The sequence below is a fragment of the Ranitomeya variabilis genome, chromosome 6 (assembly GCF_051348905.1).
Source record: "Ranitomeya variabilis isolate aRanVar5 chromosome 6, aRanVar5.hap1, whole genome shotgun sequence".
NCBI lineage: Eukaryota > Metazoa > Chordata > Amphibia > Anura > Dendrobatidae > Ranitomeya > Ranitomeya variabilis.
Window position 1 is genome coordinate 480,089,051 of NC_135237.1, and position 17,938 is coordinate 480,106,988.

At 43.1% G+C, this 17,938-nt stretch overlaps 1 protein-coding gene across 2 annotated transcripts in view; it reads right to left on the reverse strand.

The window, feature by feature from the left end:
* Nucleotides 1–1,455: 1,455 nt before the first annotated feature.
* Nucleotides 1,456–17,938, reverse strand: part of ELOC (elongin C) — a 41,026-nt gene continuing 24,543 nt past the window's right edge. For both annotated transcript variants that reach the window (XM_077270660.1, XM_077270659.1), the window contains exons 2-4: nucleotides 12,224–12,260; nucleotides 8,811–8,954; nucleotides 1,456–1,870 (exon numbers count right to left, since the gene is read on the reverse strand). In XM_077270660.1, the coding sequence (XP_077126775.1) occupies nucleotides 1,680–1,870; nucleotides 8,811–8,954; nucleotides 12,224–12,227 (339 nt within the window). In that variant the 5' untranslated portion in view covers nucleotides 12,228–12,260 and the 3' untranslated portion in view covers nucleotides 1,456–1,679. The remainder of the gene's footprint in view (nucleotides 1,871–8,810; nucleotides 8,955–12,223; nucleotides 12,261–17,938) is intronic.

Here is a 17,938-nt window from a genome sequence, read left to right on the forward strand (position 1 = left end):
AAATACTAATGAAAAGTATGTAAACTTTTGACTTTGCAGTAAGTAATAAAAATGCCTTAAAACATTCTCTCCCATTATTCTGCCATTTGGCAAATATTATCGTAATCCTAAATTACCTAAAACAGGAAAGGTTTATTTTGTTTTCATGTCAGATATTGAGAATGTGTCTTTTTATTTAGTGTATGTAAACTTATGGTTTCAACTGTAGTTATTCACAGATTGGTGACCTCTGACCATCTTTGCTTGTGAGAGACTCTGCCTCTCTAACATGCTCTTTTTACACACAGACTTCGGTGAAAATGGACCCTCTAGCTTTTGTTATCATGCACCATTAATGTTTTTCATTAGGGCCACTTATTTTTCCTGCCTCTTGTTAAGTGTATCAACTGTTTTGCTACCATTAATTTCTAAAGGCATTTATTTTTATCAGATGAAATAGACAATGACTAATAACTTTAAGATTCTTATCTGTGTTCTGTTCTCCTGTAAATAAAATATGGCTATAAGAAATTCGATTGCATTCTTATTTTCTCTACATTTTACAGTGTACAAACTTTTTTGGGAATTGGGGTTGTAGTGTAGTGCAATCTGTCGAAGTAAGCAGACATGGACAAACTTGAGTGTTTGGGCATCTACTTTGCAGATGAGGTTCAATGTGGATAAATGTAAAATGATGCATCTTGGCACTCTCAAACCTGTGGGCACCATATGTTCAGGAGAAATCTAGGAGAGCTACTTGTGAAGAAGGCTGTTAATGTACCTGTAGATCAAAGATTAAATAACATGCAATGTCAATCATTTGTCTTGTATTAAGAGAAGCACAGACTCGTGGGACAGTGATGTAGTACCACCACTGGTCAAAGCATTAGTATCACATCTGGAATATGCCACCAGAAGAGTCACAAAAGTGATAAGGGGCACAGAGAATCTTAGTTCTGAGGAAAGATTAAAATAATTATATTTATTTAGTACATAAATGGTCCATACAAAAAACATGGCCAAAAGCGGCTTCATGTGAAACCCTGAAACAGATAAGGGGGCACTCCCTCCATGTGTAGAAAGAAAGGTTCAATCTCTATTGGAGGCAAGGCTTCTTTATCATAAGACGAGTAAATCGGTGGAAAAGTCTACCTCGGGAGCCGGTGACAGCGGGATCCGCCATTTGTTTCAAAAAGTGCTTTATTGTTTTTAGAAGTAAATGTATATAATTTTTCATCTGAATGATCCATTGGGATCAGAAGGGGAAAACCTGCTCTTTGGGGGCAGACTGAGTCATACATTATAGAGGTCTCTTTCCTTTATCCTATCCCATCCAGCGATTGAAATTGACGGACATGTGTCTTTCAAAATTACTACCTAAAAAAAAGGAGCTCCTTGTTGTTTTTTGTTTATCTCACATACAACCTTCACACGCCACAAGTATGAAAAAAAGAAGTCTACACCATAACAGCAATATCCATTTCTCATATTGGTTTATTAATGTGGGAAAAGAAAGCGTTTGCGAAGAAGCAAAGGGTTTCAGTGCTTTTCTGAGATGTGGCTCTTGTTCCATAATATACATCAAGCAGAAGAAAAAAGGTGCAAACATGCTACAATGGCCAAAAAATTACTGATCGGGAGTCGGTATTAAATACAAAAGAAAAACATTTTACATAGAAATTTCCCATAATTTACTTTATTCAACAATCTAGGAAGTTTGCTGCCATCAGGAGCTCCAGCGCAATCTCCGGGGCAATGGGGAACTCGGGGATTTCCGTTGAGCTGTTTGTGTAACGAACTTTGTAGGTGAAGTACATGCAGACCTTTGACAGGACATGAGAAGGAATCTCTCTAAAATTCACTTCATTGGTTTCATTTTCAGCAAACTGCCCTGGAACAAAGAAAATTAGATATGTTTAATATAAACAGATGTAAAAGTCTTAAGTGTACGAGTCACTTTAAAGATAGCAGTGACTGAGATCAGTATCATCTATGGTTCCATCTGGAAGCATTTATTGTATATTAAAGATTTCTTTAGGGTACGTTCCCACAATCTGAAATAGCAGCGGTTTGGACACAGCTGGCCTGCGCTGCGTCCAAATATCCATGGTTCATAACCTTGTTTACCTTCTGAATCACTGTATACACAGTGCAGGACAGGAAGCACTTACCCTGCTTCCTCCTCCTGACCCTACAGTTATATAGGTGTCAGGAGGGAACGTTCGATATTGGGTCCTAGGAAACCCACACAGCTCTGCTATGCAGCCAGGAGGCTGAAATTTCCCTTTAGCAAGGGAGGACATATCATTGGTGCTACAGGGGCCCAATAGATAAAAGCAACTTGTGACAGAACTATTGGACTGCAAGGGGCCCATATGCTGCTCTTGTACAGGGGCTCTTTGCTGTAGGTGACCGCCACTGAGCAGGGGGCTAATATGCCAGCCCCAGAGAGAAATAAACCAAAAAGAATGTACGGGTATGCTAAAATTCACCTCCAAGTGCCTTTTAACCACTTCACGACATGGCAATTTCCCATTTTTTTTCCTCCCCTGCTTCCAAGAGCCATAAAGATTTTATTTTTCAGTCCACATAGCAATAGAATGAAAATGAGGGCTTGTGTTTTATGCGGGATGAATTGAACTTTTGAATGACACCATTAATTCTATCACATAGTGTACTGGAAAACGGGAAAAAATTCCAAGTGCGTTCAAGTTGCAAAAAAAAGTGAATTTCCACAATAGTTTTTTTTCATTTACCATGTTCACAAGGTCAGTAAGATTATGCAGATAAAAAACTAAAATGATACATGTTTGGTATCTAAGTGGTGAAAAAAATTTGGAAATTTTTTTATTTTTTATTTTTAAACAAAATATGGAAAAAATAAAGTTCAACTCGCCCCCCTCTTGCCCCATTAAAAATAAGGCAGTTTTAAAAAAAATCCACACATATATTTGGTATCACTGAGTTCGTACAAGTCTGATCTGTCAAAACAAAGTAAATTATTCCAATTAGTAAACGGCGTAAGGAGAAAAGGCATTGAAAACGCCAGAATTATGTTGTTTTTTTGCTGCCGCAACATTGCAATGAATTCCAATAAGAGGAGATCAAAACATTGTATCTACCCCAAAATGGTAAAAGTAAAAACATCAGCTCGGGGAGCAAAAAAAAAAAAAAAAGCCCTCGTCCAGCCGCATATCCCGAAAAATGAAACCAGACTTCTACGAATGCAATGATACCGAATACGGTGAGGAGGGGGTTAAGAGCTTTATTTTTAATGGGGCAAGAGGGAGTGATTTGAATTTGTGTATTTTATTTTTTGTACATTTTTCACCCACTTTCTACTGTATCTAACAGTCGCAGGGGGCTTTAATCCCTTCATGGCCCAGCCTATTTTGACCTTAAGGACTTGGCCATTTTTTGCAATTCTGACCAGTGTCCCTTTATGAGGTAATCACTCAAATGCTTCAACTGACCCTAGCGATTCTCAGACTGTTTTTTCGTGACATATTGGGATTCGTGTTAGTGGTAAATTTAGGTCGATATTTTTTGCGTTTATTTGTAAAAAAAAACAAACGGAAATTTGGTGAAAATTTTGAAAATTTCGCAATTTTCAAATTTTGAATTTTCATTCTGTTAAACCAGACAGTTGTGTGACACAAAATAGTTAATAAATAACTTTTCCCACATGTCTACTTTACATCAGCACAATTTTGGATACAAAATTTTTTTTTGATAGGAAGTTATAAGGGTTAAAAGTTGACCAGCGATTTCTCATTTTTAAAACAAAATTTACAAAACCATTTTTTGTAGGGACCACTTCACATTTCAGAAGTCATTTTGAGGGATCTATATGGCTGAAAAAAAACAAAAGTGACATCATTCTAAAAACTGCACCCCTCAAGGTGCTCAAAACCACATTCAAGAAGTTTATTAACCCTTCAGGTGTTTCACAGCAGCAGAAGCAACATGAAAGGAAAAAATGAACATTTAACTTTTTAGTCACAAAAATGATCTTTTAGCAACACTTTTTTAATTTTCCCAAGGGTAAAAGGAGAAACTGGACCCCGAAAGTTGTCCAATTTGTCCTGAGTACGCCGATACCCCATATGTGGGGGGGAACCACTGTTTGGGTGCACGGCAGGGCTCAGAAGGGAAGGAGCGCCATTTGACTTTTTGAATGAAAAATTGGCTCTAATCTTTAGCAGACACCATGTCGCGTTTGGGGAGCCCGTGTGCCTAAAGATTGGCGCTCCCCACAAGTGACCCTATTTTGGAAACTAGACCCCCTAAGGAACTTATCTAGATGCATAGTGAGCTCATTGAACCCCCAGGTGCTTCACAAATTGATCCGTAAAAATAAAAAACTATTTTTTTTTATTTTATTTTATTTTATTTTTTTTTTAACAAAAAATTTCTTTCAGACTCAATTTTTTCATTTTCACATGGGCAACAGGATAATATGGATCCTAAAATTTGTTGGGCAATTTCTCCTGAATACACCGATACCTCACATGTGGGGGTAAACCATTGTTTGGGTGCACGGCAAGACTCGAAGGGAAGGAGCGCCATTTGACTTTTTGAATGAAAAATTAGCTCCAATTGTTAGCAGACACCATGTCGCGTTTGGAGAGCCCCTGTGTGCCTAAACACTGGAGCTCCCCCACAAGTGACCCCATTTTGGAAACTAGACCTCCCAAGGAACTAATCTAGATGTGTGGTGAGCACTTTGATCCCCCAAGTGCTTCACAGAAGTTTAGAACGCAAAGCCGTGAAAATAAAAAATGATTTTTTTCTTTCCTCAAATTATTTTTTAGCCCGCAATTTTTTTATTTTCACATGGGTAACAGGAGAAATTGGACCCCAAAAGTTGTTGTCCAGTTTGTCCTGAATACGCCGATTCCCCACATGTGGGGGGGGACCACTGTTTGGGCACACGTCAGGGCTCGGAAGGGAAGTAGTGATGTTTTGGAATGCAGACTTTGATGGAATGTAAGCGGGTGTCATGTTACGTTTGCAGAGCCCCTAATGTGCCTAAACAGTAGAAGCCCCTCACAAGTGAACCCATTTTGGAAACTAGACCCCCAAGGAAGTTATCTAGATGTATGGCGAGCACTTTGAACCCCCAAGTGCTTCTCAGAAGTTTATAACGCAGAGCCGTGCAAATAAAAAAATCATTTTTTTTCCCACAAAAATAAATTTTTAGCCCCCCAATTTTTTATTTTCCCAAGGGTAACAGGAGAATTTAGACCCCCAAAGTTGTTTTTTTTTCCTGAGAACGCTTATGCCCCATATGTGGGGGTAAACCACTGTGTGGGCGCACATCAGGGCTCGGAAGGGATGGAGCACCATTTGACTTTTTGAACGCAAGATTGGCTGGAATCAATGGTGGCGCCATGTCGCGTTTGGAGACCCCTGATGTGCCTAAACAGTTGAAACCCCTCAATACTAACTCCAACCCTAACCCAAACACACCCCTAACCACAACCCTAACCCCAACACACCCCTAACCCCAACACACCCCTAATCCTAATTCCAACCCTAACCATAACCTTGACCACAAGCCTAACCCCAACACACCCCTAACCCTAATCTTCACCCCAATTCCAACCCTAACCCAAATTCTAACCCTAAGGCTATGTGCCCACGTCGCGGATTCGTGTGCGGATTTTTCCGCACAGTTTTAAAAAAATCTTACCGTGGATTTCCTGCGTTTTTTGTTCAGATTTCACCTGCGGTTTTACACCTGTGGATTCCTATTGAGGAGCAGGTGTAAAACGCTGTGGAATCCCCAAAAAGAACTGACATGCTGCGGAAAATACAACGCAGCATTTCCGCACGGTATTTTCCGCACCATGGGCACAGCAGATTTGGTTTTCCATAGGTTTACATGGTACTGTAAACCAGATGGAAAACTGCTGCGAATACGCAGTGGCCAATCCGCTGCGGATCCGCAGCCAAATCCGCACCGTGTGCACATAGCCTAATTCCAACCCTACCTAACCCTAATTCCAACCCTACCTAACCCTAATTCCAACCCTACCTAACCCTAATTCCAACCCTCCCTAACCCTAATTCCAACCCTAACCCTAATTCCAACCCTAACCCTAATTGAAAAATAAAAATAAATATATTTTCTTTATTTCAATATTTTCCCTACCTATGGGGGTGAAAAAAGGGGGGAGGGGGGTTATTTACTATTTTTTTTATTTTGATCACTGTGATAGGGTGTATCACAGTGATCAAAATGTACCTTGAATGAATGAACGAATCTGCTGGCCGGCACTGCGCCCGCCATTTTGGAAGATGGCAGCATCCATCAGAGAAGACGGACGGACACCGGAGCGTGGGGAGGGGAGGACCAGGACAGAGAGAAGGGCAGCAGAGTACAGGACAGAGGGGAGAAAAGACTGACGGCGGCGGCAGATCGCAGTCTCCAGCCGTGGCCAATGATATTCCAGCATCGGCCATGGCTGGATTGTAATATTTCACAAAGTTTCATTAGTGAAATATTACGATTGCTCCGATTGGCTGTTGAAAGTGTAACAGTCAATCAGAGCAATCGTAGCCACCAGAATTCTGGCATAAATTGCTTAGAAAGGTTGTAAAAAATGTTTTAACCATAACTCCACTTTCAAGCCAGTTTCTTCCATCTCTGCCAAAATGTGCAGAGCTCAGGCAGGATGGGGACTGCAGCGAGGACGTAATGCCTCAGGTCATCTAAATGTATGAAGAGCTGTGGCGAACCATACCCCAGTAACACCTATAACAAAACACTCCAAATCAAGCATGCTTTCACTTATAGTAACCTTTTCCCAATGACTATTCGTGTGACATGTTCACTGGTCTCTTGTATGGCAGGAAAAGTGTGGCTAACCCATAGCGCCCCAATCACTGGCTGACAATACTACATGCCCAGTGTACCCACGTCTGGCTCCCAATACAGATCTGCGGGTGCAGTTAGTCCTAGGTCTCCTTACAGTATATATAGGGCTTCCCCTGCATTCTGCACTGGATATATAGGGGAACGGTCACGCTCGGTCCTCCACACACAAGTGCAGGAACTGCAGCAGGATTTGTATTTCCTCTCTAAATAAACAAAGATCATTTTATACAGAGGCAGAAATCACAAGATGACAGATGTAAAAACACACAAGACTTTCCAAACAGACCGCAGGCTCCGAACAGCGGGTTATACAAGGTCATGACAAGGTTTTTTTCACCCTTTTAAGGACGCAGGAATTTGATTGTGTGCTTTCGTCTTTTTTTATTTTTCCATCAACAGAGCCGTATGAGGGCTTGTTTTTTGTGTCACGAGTTCTAGTTTCTATGCCATTCATGTGCCCATATAAACAGGAAAAACAGGAAAAGAAATTCACGTGCGGTGGAATTGTGAATCTCCACCTCCTGCAATTCCACCATCAATTTTTCTTTTTTGTGTGTGGGGGTGGAGGCTTGGTTTTTCACAGCGTTCGCTGTGTAATAATAGTGAGCTAGTAACATCATTCTCCAGGTCAGTAAGATTACAGCGATAGACTTGTCTACTGTGTTTTTTTTATTACTATTGCTTTAATATACGGCAGATAACAGTAATACATAGCCAGCGTCTACCTGTAGCTCTAACAGCAGCATTTAAATAGCGAGATTGCAGGGAACCAATAGGTCACCATTGTAGCCGGGGACCCTCCGAAGGAGCAAGATATTGCCATCATGGGCCTCATCTGAAGCTCAGCTATAGCCTGAACGTGAAAGGAGAAAGCAACTTACACTATAGACTGCCACACTACTATGTAGTATCACAGGCCATAGAGATATATATATATATATATATATACACACACACACACGTACGTGTGTGTGTGTGTGTGTGTGTGTGTGTGTGTGTGTGTGTGTGTGTGTGTGTGTGTGTGTATATATATATATAGACACACACATATATACATACACTATAGCTGTTTCCAGCCAGCTAACGCTCGACATGCTCATTGCTATCTAATTAACGCTGCTAGTGATTAAACTAAAGTAAATAATGACAACATTCAATAGCGCTTACGCAGGTGGTAATTTAACTTAAAATGAAGTTAATAACAATAATAATACCGTATTTTCCGGCGTATAAGACGACTTTTTACCCCCTAAAAATTGTCCCAAAAGTCGGGGGTCGTCTTATACGCCGGGTACGGCGTGTGCAGGGAGCGATCCTGGATGTTCCCAGGGTCTGAAGGAGAGGAAACTCTCCTTCAGGCCCTGGGATCCATATTCATGTAAAAAATAAAGAATAAAAATAAAAAATATGGATATACTCACCCCTATGAGAAGCCTGGCTGTCACCGCTGCAAGCGTCTGCCTCCTTTCCTAAGAATTGCAGAGCTTGAAAGACCTTCGATGACGTCACGGTCAGGTGACCGGTCACGAGCGGTCACGGACCAATCACAAGACCGTGACATCTTCGAAGGTCCTTCACGCTCTGCAATTCTTAGGAACGGAGGCAGACGCTTGCAGCGGTGACAGCCAGGCTTTTCGGAGGGGTGAGTATATCCATATTTTTTTTTTTTTATTCTTTATTTTTTACATGAATATGGATCCCAGGGCCGGAAGGAGAGTTTCCTCTCCTTCAGACCCTGGGAACATCCAGGATCGCTCCCTGCACATGCCGTACCCGGCGTATAAGACGACCCCCGACTTTTGGGACAATTTTTAGGGGTTAAAAAGTCGTCTTATACGCCGGAAAATACGGTAACATAAAACACAGTTGGCATTTGTAAGGTATGTGCGGGCTCAGGTCCTGCACCTGGCGGGTGACAAACGCCTACGCCGTGACAAGTTACACATACCTGGACCGCTGAGCATGGCTTTTATTGTTCCCGACGTCAAAGCATGTTCTCTCTTAACAATGAACTCATGGCCATCTGAGGATATAAGCTTTACGTACATGGCATCAGGCCCTTCACAGCCGCCATATGTCTTCTCTTCACCATCTGGAAAGACACATGACAGCAAATCACTTAAAGGCACTTAGAAATTCCCAATCTAATGTGGTTATCCATCTATGAAACGATTGGGGATTAGCTCCATACATTATTAACCTTTTACAGGAATTCTGCAGAAAATCGCAGACATTTGTGTTTTGCAGTAAAATATTTTTGAATGATTTTGAATTCTCACATCCATGTGATCACATGACCGCTCGCACCGACAATGCTGAGTGTGTGTGATGTGCACTCTGTCATGATTCACAAGTGTCCAGTCAGAGTGAATGCAGACTTGTGTCAAGCTTAGACAACCCTTTTAACACTTGTCATCAAAACATGGAATATGGACTGAATCAGGGTGTTTTGTTGATTGGATTTTTTTTTCTTACACAGCAAAATCTGTATTTTATTGAAAATTACAAATCTTACAGTTTTCACACTGGCCACTCAGGCATTTTTAGACGACACTATCTTTTGTTTAAGAAAAAAAAAACACACGTGCATTGTCATAATGGGCTAATGAGTGTGTGCGGAAAAAACAGTATGGGCAAAAACCCTTAAAAATTAAGTTTTGATCAATTACTCTTAAAAGTACATATTCCCCAAAAATCATGAAAAATATAATAACACCTCCTATGCCCTCTTTAGGGGGTGATGCAGTGTTGTAATGCAGTAGAGAGGATATTTAGTGTATAATATCAAAGTCCTCAGCTGACCCTAATAGGTCCCTTTTTTGGCTCTTGTCCTACCTGACAGCTGAGGTTGGCACTAGTGATGAGCGAGTATACTCGTTGCTCGGGTGGTCTCCGAATATTTGGATGTGCTCGGAGATTTAGTTTTCATCGCCTCAGCTGCATGATTTGTGACTGCTACCCAGCCTGAATACATGTGGGAATTCCCTAACAAACAGGCAACCCACACATGTACTCAGGTTGTCTAGCAGTCGCAAATCATGCAGCTGTGTCGACAAAAACGAAATCTCCGAGCACATCCAAATAGTCGGAAACCACCCAAGCAACGAGTCTACTCGCTCATCACTAGTTGGCACCCTAAAATTCCATGTGATGCCCCCACTGAACGTTGGCAGTCCCTCAGAGTCCTTGCATGCCCCTAGTATAGAGCTATAGTATTACATAAACATACACACGGCATTAGTCTAAATGTCTATGATTTTGCTTAGCTGTGGCTATAAGGAGACTTGAGACTATAATGTGTTGATAAATAGCAATCTTTTTCAAATGAACTAGGTGTGGATAGACGGTCCATAGGTCTGTGTCACCAGGAGACACCTCTGCTAGTTCACTGGGTCCTAATAGGATCCTCTAAATGTGGCTAGCACTGAGTTTTTGCATATTCCACATATAATTAAGGTGCATATGTGCTTAGATATCAGAAATAAACAGAAGAAAAATCCTCTTAAACTGCCACATCCATGAGATACCGGTACAAAATGTACCTCATGTGTGCAACCAACATGCCAAGCATCTAGACAGGCGACATGCCCGTCTTAAAGTTATAAACAAATAGACAAAGAAGAAATCAGACAAGATCCAAAGGGATCACTTAGCTTAGTAGTTATGGTGGAGCTAGTAGTTCTCAATTTTCATTGTCCCTCATCCCTATGCATTTCACCTCCTCCCTTTATCGGGGTTCATCAGGGGACCAAGATAGGAATGTGCCATAGTAGTAGTAATGAGTGTATGCAAAAGCAAGGCTTGGTGTAACATCGCCTGCTGTGATTGGTGGCTGCAAGTCTGTGGAGTCAGAATCCATTTTGGTGGAGTCAGAGTATGTATACAATGGAAAGACTCGGACCCCTAAAATATATAATACATTGGGTTCAGTAGCTCAGTGCAGCATATGCTGTAAAGGTTTTCATAAGAATTTGGGAGAGTTATGAAATGTCCTATAAATGTCTGTTCTGTTCCTGATCTGAGGATCTCGCCTTTTAGTTGCACTTCAGTCACCACAGTTCAGGAACCCGGCTGGGAACGCAGCCTCAGTGACCGGCGTTAACCTCGAAGATATCATCTCTAGTCACTGATGCTGTGCTCGCAGCAGCTCATTCATCGGTGGTTCTCAGCCTGGACGGTCGCATCTTGGCACCATCCAGGTTGAAACCGGTTTATCCCCCAGACATGGATGACTGTGTTGGACACAACGATGGACAGGTGAGGGATATTGTTGTTTTGTATTATATTACAGGAGACGAGGGCTTCAGTGGAATGGGCTTTAGGCGAGAATGGTTTAATTTAGAATCATTAAAAAAAGTCTTATAGACGCCTCTCCCTTACTAAGCCGTGGGCTTGATGTCACTGGACAATACAAAGTTGACATCAATCCCAAAATGGGGGGACCCCATGTTTTTTTAAATTATTTAAATAATTTAAAAAGAAAAACAAACAAACAGTGTGGGGACCCCTATATTCTTGATAACCAACTTGGCTAACGCTGACAGCTGAGGGTTGCAGCCCCCGGCTGTCAGTTTTGCCTGGCTGGTTATCAAAAATAAAGTGGAACAAGCATTTTTTTTTTCATTTATTTAGAGCGCAGGCTCCAGCTGATGAATACTCCCGTCAGCCGCCACCTGCTCTCGCTGTTATTGGCGTCAGCGGCAGTAGGCTGATGGGAGCAGTAGTTCCATGAGCCAACACCAGTGAACGGAGGTAAACTTTTTACCTCTGATCACAGCTGCAGACTCACGCTGTCATTTGAGAGAGTGGGAACTGTGGCTGTCTGACCAGCGAGAATTTTATCGCTGATCCGACACAGTGTCCGCTGCGCTGTCATGCACATGAAAGCCTGGCAAACACTGGATGCTCGGGGCCCCCATCAAGTGAACGGGTTCTGGGTTTGGGTACTGTTCTGGTACCAGAACTTTTTTTTTTTTGTCTGTTCGGCAGAATCCGACGGACCCGAACATCCAGGGGTCCACCCATCTCTAGTGATAACGTATACGCCCCAAAAGCTTGAGTTGACTCATATCCTCATGAAGAACGTATGCCTTCTTCACACGTCCTATTATCTTTATAAGTTGAGATTAGCATTTTACAGTCACAGGTTATAACGTACTGCTGAATGTTACTGGGTTTGTAGAGAAGATGACAACAATGCCCCCTGCATCTAACACTGGGAGCTGTCTTTTAGGTAATCCCCCGACTTTCTAAATCATATAGAAGAGAAATCGAATAAAATGGAGAAGACAGTAAATATGAATCATATTATTGTTTATGCCATACATGATATAATGCATGCACAGAAGACAATGAACGTACCCATCCTAGTGATGATCTCTCTTCTGGGTATTGATTTCTAAAGAAAAAAAAAAAAAAAACAATTAATCAATACAAACAAGTGCACTATAATCCTAAAGCAAACACCAAAGGTGTCTATTAGCACACAGTAGTCTTTTGCTACACAGAATTAGTAAACCCTTAAAGAGAAGGTGCCATCAAAAAAAAATTTTTTCCAGCGATTGAAAAAATGTAAAGAATTAATGTTTACATTTTCTTAAAAAATATTATCATTTGTTTTTAATTTAGTAAAATATGAAAAATAATTTTAAAAGGTTTGGCATTTCCGCTTTTAAACACTAGGGGGAGCAGCTAATGAAATTTGACAAAAACCTAGTGTACAACTAGCTCACATTACTGCACTGCAGTAATTATGGGCGGAGTCTGCTGACATGGGTGTGATGTCTCCTCTCCTCCCCTTCTGGTGTTTGCTAGGGGATGAGAGGATTCAGGAACACAGTGTGCAGCCATTTTGTTGGTGACTGCAAAGTTATACTGACAAGTAGACAGTCACCGAGGATGGCAGGCAGCAAGGATTCTGGGAGATATATGGTGGAGGGTGACAGCAGCACAGAGTATTTCAGGAGAGCAGTGTGCTGGTCTATGGGGGGCACCCTGTTCGGTGTGTGGAGCAGCCAGGGATTGTACATGGACGCTGTCTTTTATACACATGGATGGACCGTCTCCTCAGAAATCCAGGAAACATTTCTGCTGTTTGATGGCCTGTTCTGATCCAGACTTTGCATGCAAAGACCCCATTCCCCTCCTCAGATCCTGTCCTGGCGATGTGTGAAAGCGAGGTGACAGGCGCAGTCCGGGGTGATGCTGGGGGGAAATGTAGCCATATAGTAACGATAAACATGAGACCCCTCTCTTCAGCTGCCTCACCAGCCCTCCCCTGAAGGCACCTAACTGGAGGTCATGCTGCCCCCTCTATTACCCCAGACCCGCGTGCAGCTGCTCAACCGGAACCACCCTAGATTGGGTCCCCTTTCTGCAGATAATACTTCCATAGTGTTCTCACATAATACCGCCATATAGATCACTCATAATACCGCCATATAGAGCACACAATACCGCCGTATAGAGCACACATAATACTGTCCTATAGTTCTCACATAATACCATCATATAGATCGCAAATAACGACGCCAGAGTGTTCTCACATAATACCGCCATATAGAGCACACAATACAGAGCACACAGTACCGCAATATACTTCACACATAATACCGCCATATACTTCACACATAATACCGTCATATAGATCTCACATAATACTACCAGTGTTCTCACATATCGCCATATAGATCACACATAATACCGCCATATAGAGCATACCGCCATATAGAGCACACATAATACCGCCATATAGAGCACACATAATACCGCCATATAGAGCACACAATACCGCCATATAGAGCACACATAATACTGTCCTATAGTTCTCACATAATACCATCATATAGATCGCAAATAACGACGCCAGAGTGTTCTCACATAATACCGCCATATAGAGCACACAATACAGAGCACACAGTACCGCAATATACTTCACACATAATACCGCCATATACTTCACACAATACCGTCATATAGATCTCACATAATACTACCAGTGTTCTCACATATCGCCATATAGATCACACATAATACCGCCATATAGAGCATACCGCCATATAGATCTCACATAATACCGCCATATAGAGCACACATAATACCGCCATATAGAGCACACAATACCGCCATATAGAGCATACCGCCATATAGAGCACACATAATACCGCCATATAGAGCATACATAATACCGCCATATAGAGCACACATAATACCGCCATATAGAGCACACATAATACAGAGCACACAATACCGCAATATACTTCACACATAATACCGCCATATACTTCACACATAATACCGTCATATAGATCTCACATACCACCAGTGTTCTCACATATCGCCATATAGATCACACATAATACCGCCATATACATCACACATAATACCACCATATACATCACATAGTACCGCCATATACTTCTCACATAACACCATATAGATCTCACATAATACCGCCATATAGATCACACATAATACTGCCATATAGATCACACATAACGGGGGAGAGGACTGCATAGGAGAGGATTAGATACACAGCTCAGTCAGTATCATACAGGATAGGATTAGATACAAGGCTCAGCACAGTATCACATAGGATAGGATTAGATACATGGCTCAGCAGACAGTATCACACAGGATAGGATTAGATACACGGCTCAGTCAGTATCACACAGGATAGGATTAGATACATGGCTCAGCAGTCAGTATCCCACAGTAGAGGATTAGATACACGGCTCAGCACAGTATCACACAGGGTAGGATTAGATACAAGGCTCAGCACAGTATCACACAGGATAGGATTAGATACATGGCTCAGCAGTCAGTATCACACAGGATAGGATTAGATACATGGCTCAGTCAGTATCACACAGGATAGGATTAGATACATGGCTCAGCAGTCAGTATCCCACAGTAGAGGATTAGATACACGGCTCAGCACAGTATCACACAGGGTAGGATTAGATACAAGGCTCAGCACAGTATCACACAGGATAGGATTAGATACATGGCTCAGCAAACAGTATCCCGCAGTAGAGGATTAGATACACGGCTCAGCACAGTATCACACAGGGTAGGATTAGATACAAGGCTCTGCAAACAGTATCACACAGGATAGGATTAGATACATGGCTCAGCAGTCAGTATCACAGGATAGGATTAGATACACAGCTCAGTCAGTATCACACAGGAAAGGATTAGATACACGGCTCAGCACAGTATCACACAGGATAGGATTAGATACACGGCTCAGCACACAGTATCACACAGGATAGGATTAGATACACGGCTCAGCACACAGTATCACACAGGAGAGGATTAGATATACAGCTCAGCACACAGTATCACAGGATAGGATTAGATACATGGCTCAGCAAACAGTATCACACAGGAGAGGATTAGATACACAGCTCAGCACAGTATCACACAGGAAAGGATTAGATACATGGCTCAGCAGTCAGTATCACACTGGATAGGATTAGATACACAGCTCAGTCAGTATCACACCGGAGAGGATTAGATACACAGCTCAGCAGACAGTAACACACATGGGAGGAGATACACTGCTCAGAGTCAGCACCACAAGGGATAGGATTAAGGCCCCGTCTCACATAGCGAGATCGCTAGCGAGATCGCTGCTGAGTCACAAGTTTTGTGACGCAACAGCGACCTCCATAGCGATCTCGCTATGTGTGACACGTACCAGCGATCAGGCCCCTGCTGCGAGATCGCTGGTCGTGTCAGAATGGCCTGGACCTTTTTTTGGTCGTTGAGGCCCCGCTGACATCGCTGAATCGGTGTGTGTGACACCGATCCAGCGATGTCTTCACTGGTAACCAGGGTAAACATCGGGTTACTAAGCGCAGGGCCGCGCTTAGTAACCCGATGTTTACCCTGGTTACCAAAAAAAACAAACAGTACATACTCGCCTTTCGGTGTCCCTTGCCGTCTGCTTCCTGCTCTCACTGACTCCCGGCCGTACAGTGAGAAGTGAGAGCGCAGCAGTGACGTCACCGCTGCGCTCTGCTCTCACTGTACGGCGGCTCAGTGAGAGCAGGAAGCAGACGGCAAGGGACCTGGACACCGAAAGGCGGGTATGTACTGTTTGTTTTTTTTGGTAACCAGGGTAAACATCGGGTTACTAAGCGCGGCCCTGCGCTTAGTAACCCGATGTTTACCCTGGTTACCCGGGTGCTGCAGGGGGACTTCGGCATCGTTGAAGACAGTTTCAACGATGCCGAAGTCGTTCCCCTGATCGTTGGTCGCTGGGGAGAGCGGTCTGTGTGACAGCTCCCCAGCGACCACACAGCGACTTACCAACGATCACGGCCAGGTCATATCGCTGGTCGTGATCGTTGGTAAATCGCTTAGTGAGACGGGGCCTTAAGATTGCCTCTCCCCCTCCCCACTGATACTTACTTCATGGCTCCCTGCTGAGTCTTCTCCCTCCCGTCCTTGGTCTCCTCCTCCTATAACCGCAGGGCTCCTGCGATTATCCTGGGAAGCTGGAGCTCACAGATGCAGTGTGAGCTCCAGGAAGATGGCGCTGATCTCCTGCCTCTGCTGTGCTGTGGATGGCTCAGGGGGCATGGCCAGACCAGAGCAGAGAGCAGCTTATAATGATAGGTATAGAGTCGGCTCCCGACCGCAGATCTCTATGCCCAGGGCTGCCGTAATTGCAGAGTGCAAGTGTCGTGCGGCACCTTTCCTTTAAGGCTATGTGCACACGTAGGGAGGGTCCTCTGCGGGTTCTCCCACAGCGGATTTGATAAATCTGCAGGGCAAAACCGCTGCGGTTATCCCTGCAGATTTATCGCGGTTTGTTTTGCGGTTTCCTATACTATTGATGCTGCATATGCAGCAATATGCAGCATCAATAGTAATGTTAAAAATAATTAAAAAAATGGTTACTCTCATCCTCCGACGTCCCGATCTCCTCGGCGCTGCAAACGGCGGTCCCGTTCCAAAGATGCTGTGCGAGAAGGACCTTCGTGATGTCACGGACCGGACGGCCACGTGCAGCGCTGAGAGGTGAGTATATCATTATTTTTTTTTATTCTTTTTTTTTTTTTTTTTAACACAAATATGGTTCCCAGGGCCTGGAGGAGAGTCTCCTCTCCTCCACCCCGGGTACCATCCACACATGATCTGCTTACTTCCCGCATCGTGGGCATAGCCCCATGCGGGAAGTAAGCGGATCAATGCTTTCCTATGTGTGCAGAATCGCCGCGATTCTGCACAAAGAAGTGACATGCTGCGGAATGTAAACCGCTGCGTTTCTGCGCGGGTTTTTCCCGCAACATGTGCACAGCGGATTGCGGTTTCCATAGGTTTACATGTAACTGTAAATGCAATGGAAACTGCTGCGGACCCACAGCGTCAAAATCGCTGCGGTTCTGCGGTAAAAACCACAACGTGGTTCCCATAGACTTGTATTAGCGACGGATTGTGCCGGATGGCCTCATGTTTCATCCGTCGGCGAAAATTGTTGAACTGGCGGCGGGGGAAAAAAAAAAAACGTACAAAGTTACATTTTTTTGTCTCCAGCGAAAAACCGGATAGTGCCGGATCCGGCGGTGTCCGGCGTTTGCTACAATGGAACCCTATGGCGCCGGATCCGTCAAATTACGGAATACGGCGACGGATTCTGTTTTTTTTTAAAAACTGAGCATGCTCCAATTTTTTGGGGATCCAATTAGCTGGATCAGCTAGTCGGATCTGTAGAAAAAACGGATCCGTTGCATCCGTTTTTCACAATCTGCGACGGATCCGGTTTTTTTCAACATTCGACGGATTGTGCCTGACGGCAAAAAACTGATGTGTGAAAGCAACCTAACTTGTATTAACTCTTTATAGGAAAAAAAAAGAAACCCCAATCAATTCTGCTGTTTTCTGAAGCTTTTTACGTGCTGCACAAATAAAGAATTCCTTTTATTCTGGGGGGTCAGCTCGATTATGCCTATTCCATATTTATGTAGGTTTATCTATGCTTTATGAATAGTGTACAATGAATATCGTTTTTTTTCTGCCATCATATTCCAAGTTTCATAAGTTTTAAAACTTTTTGGCAAAGCTTTA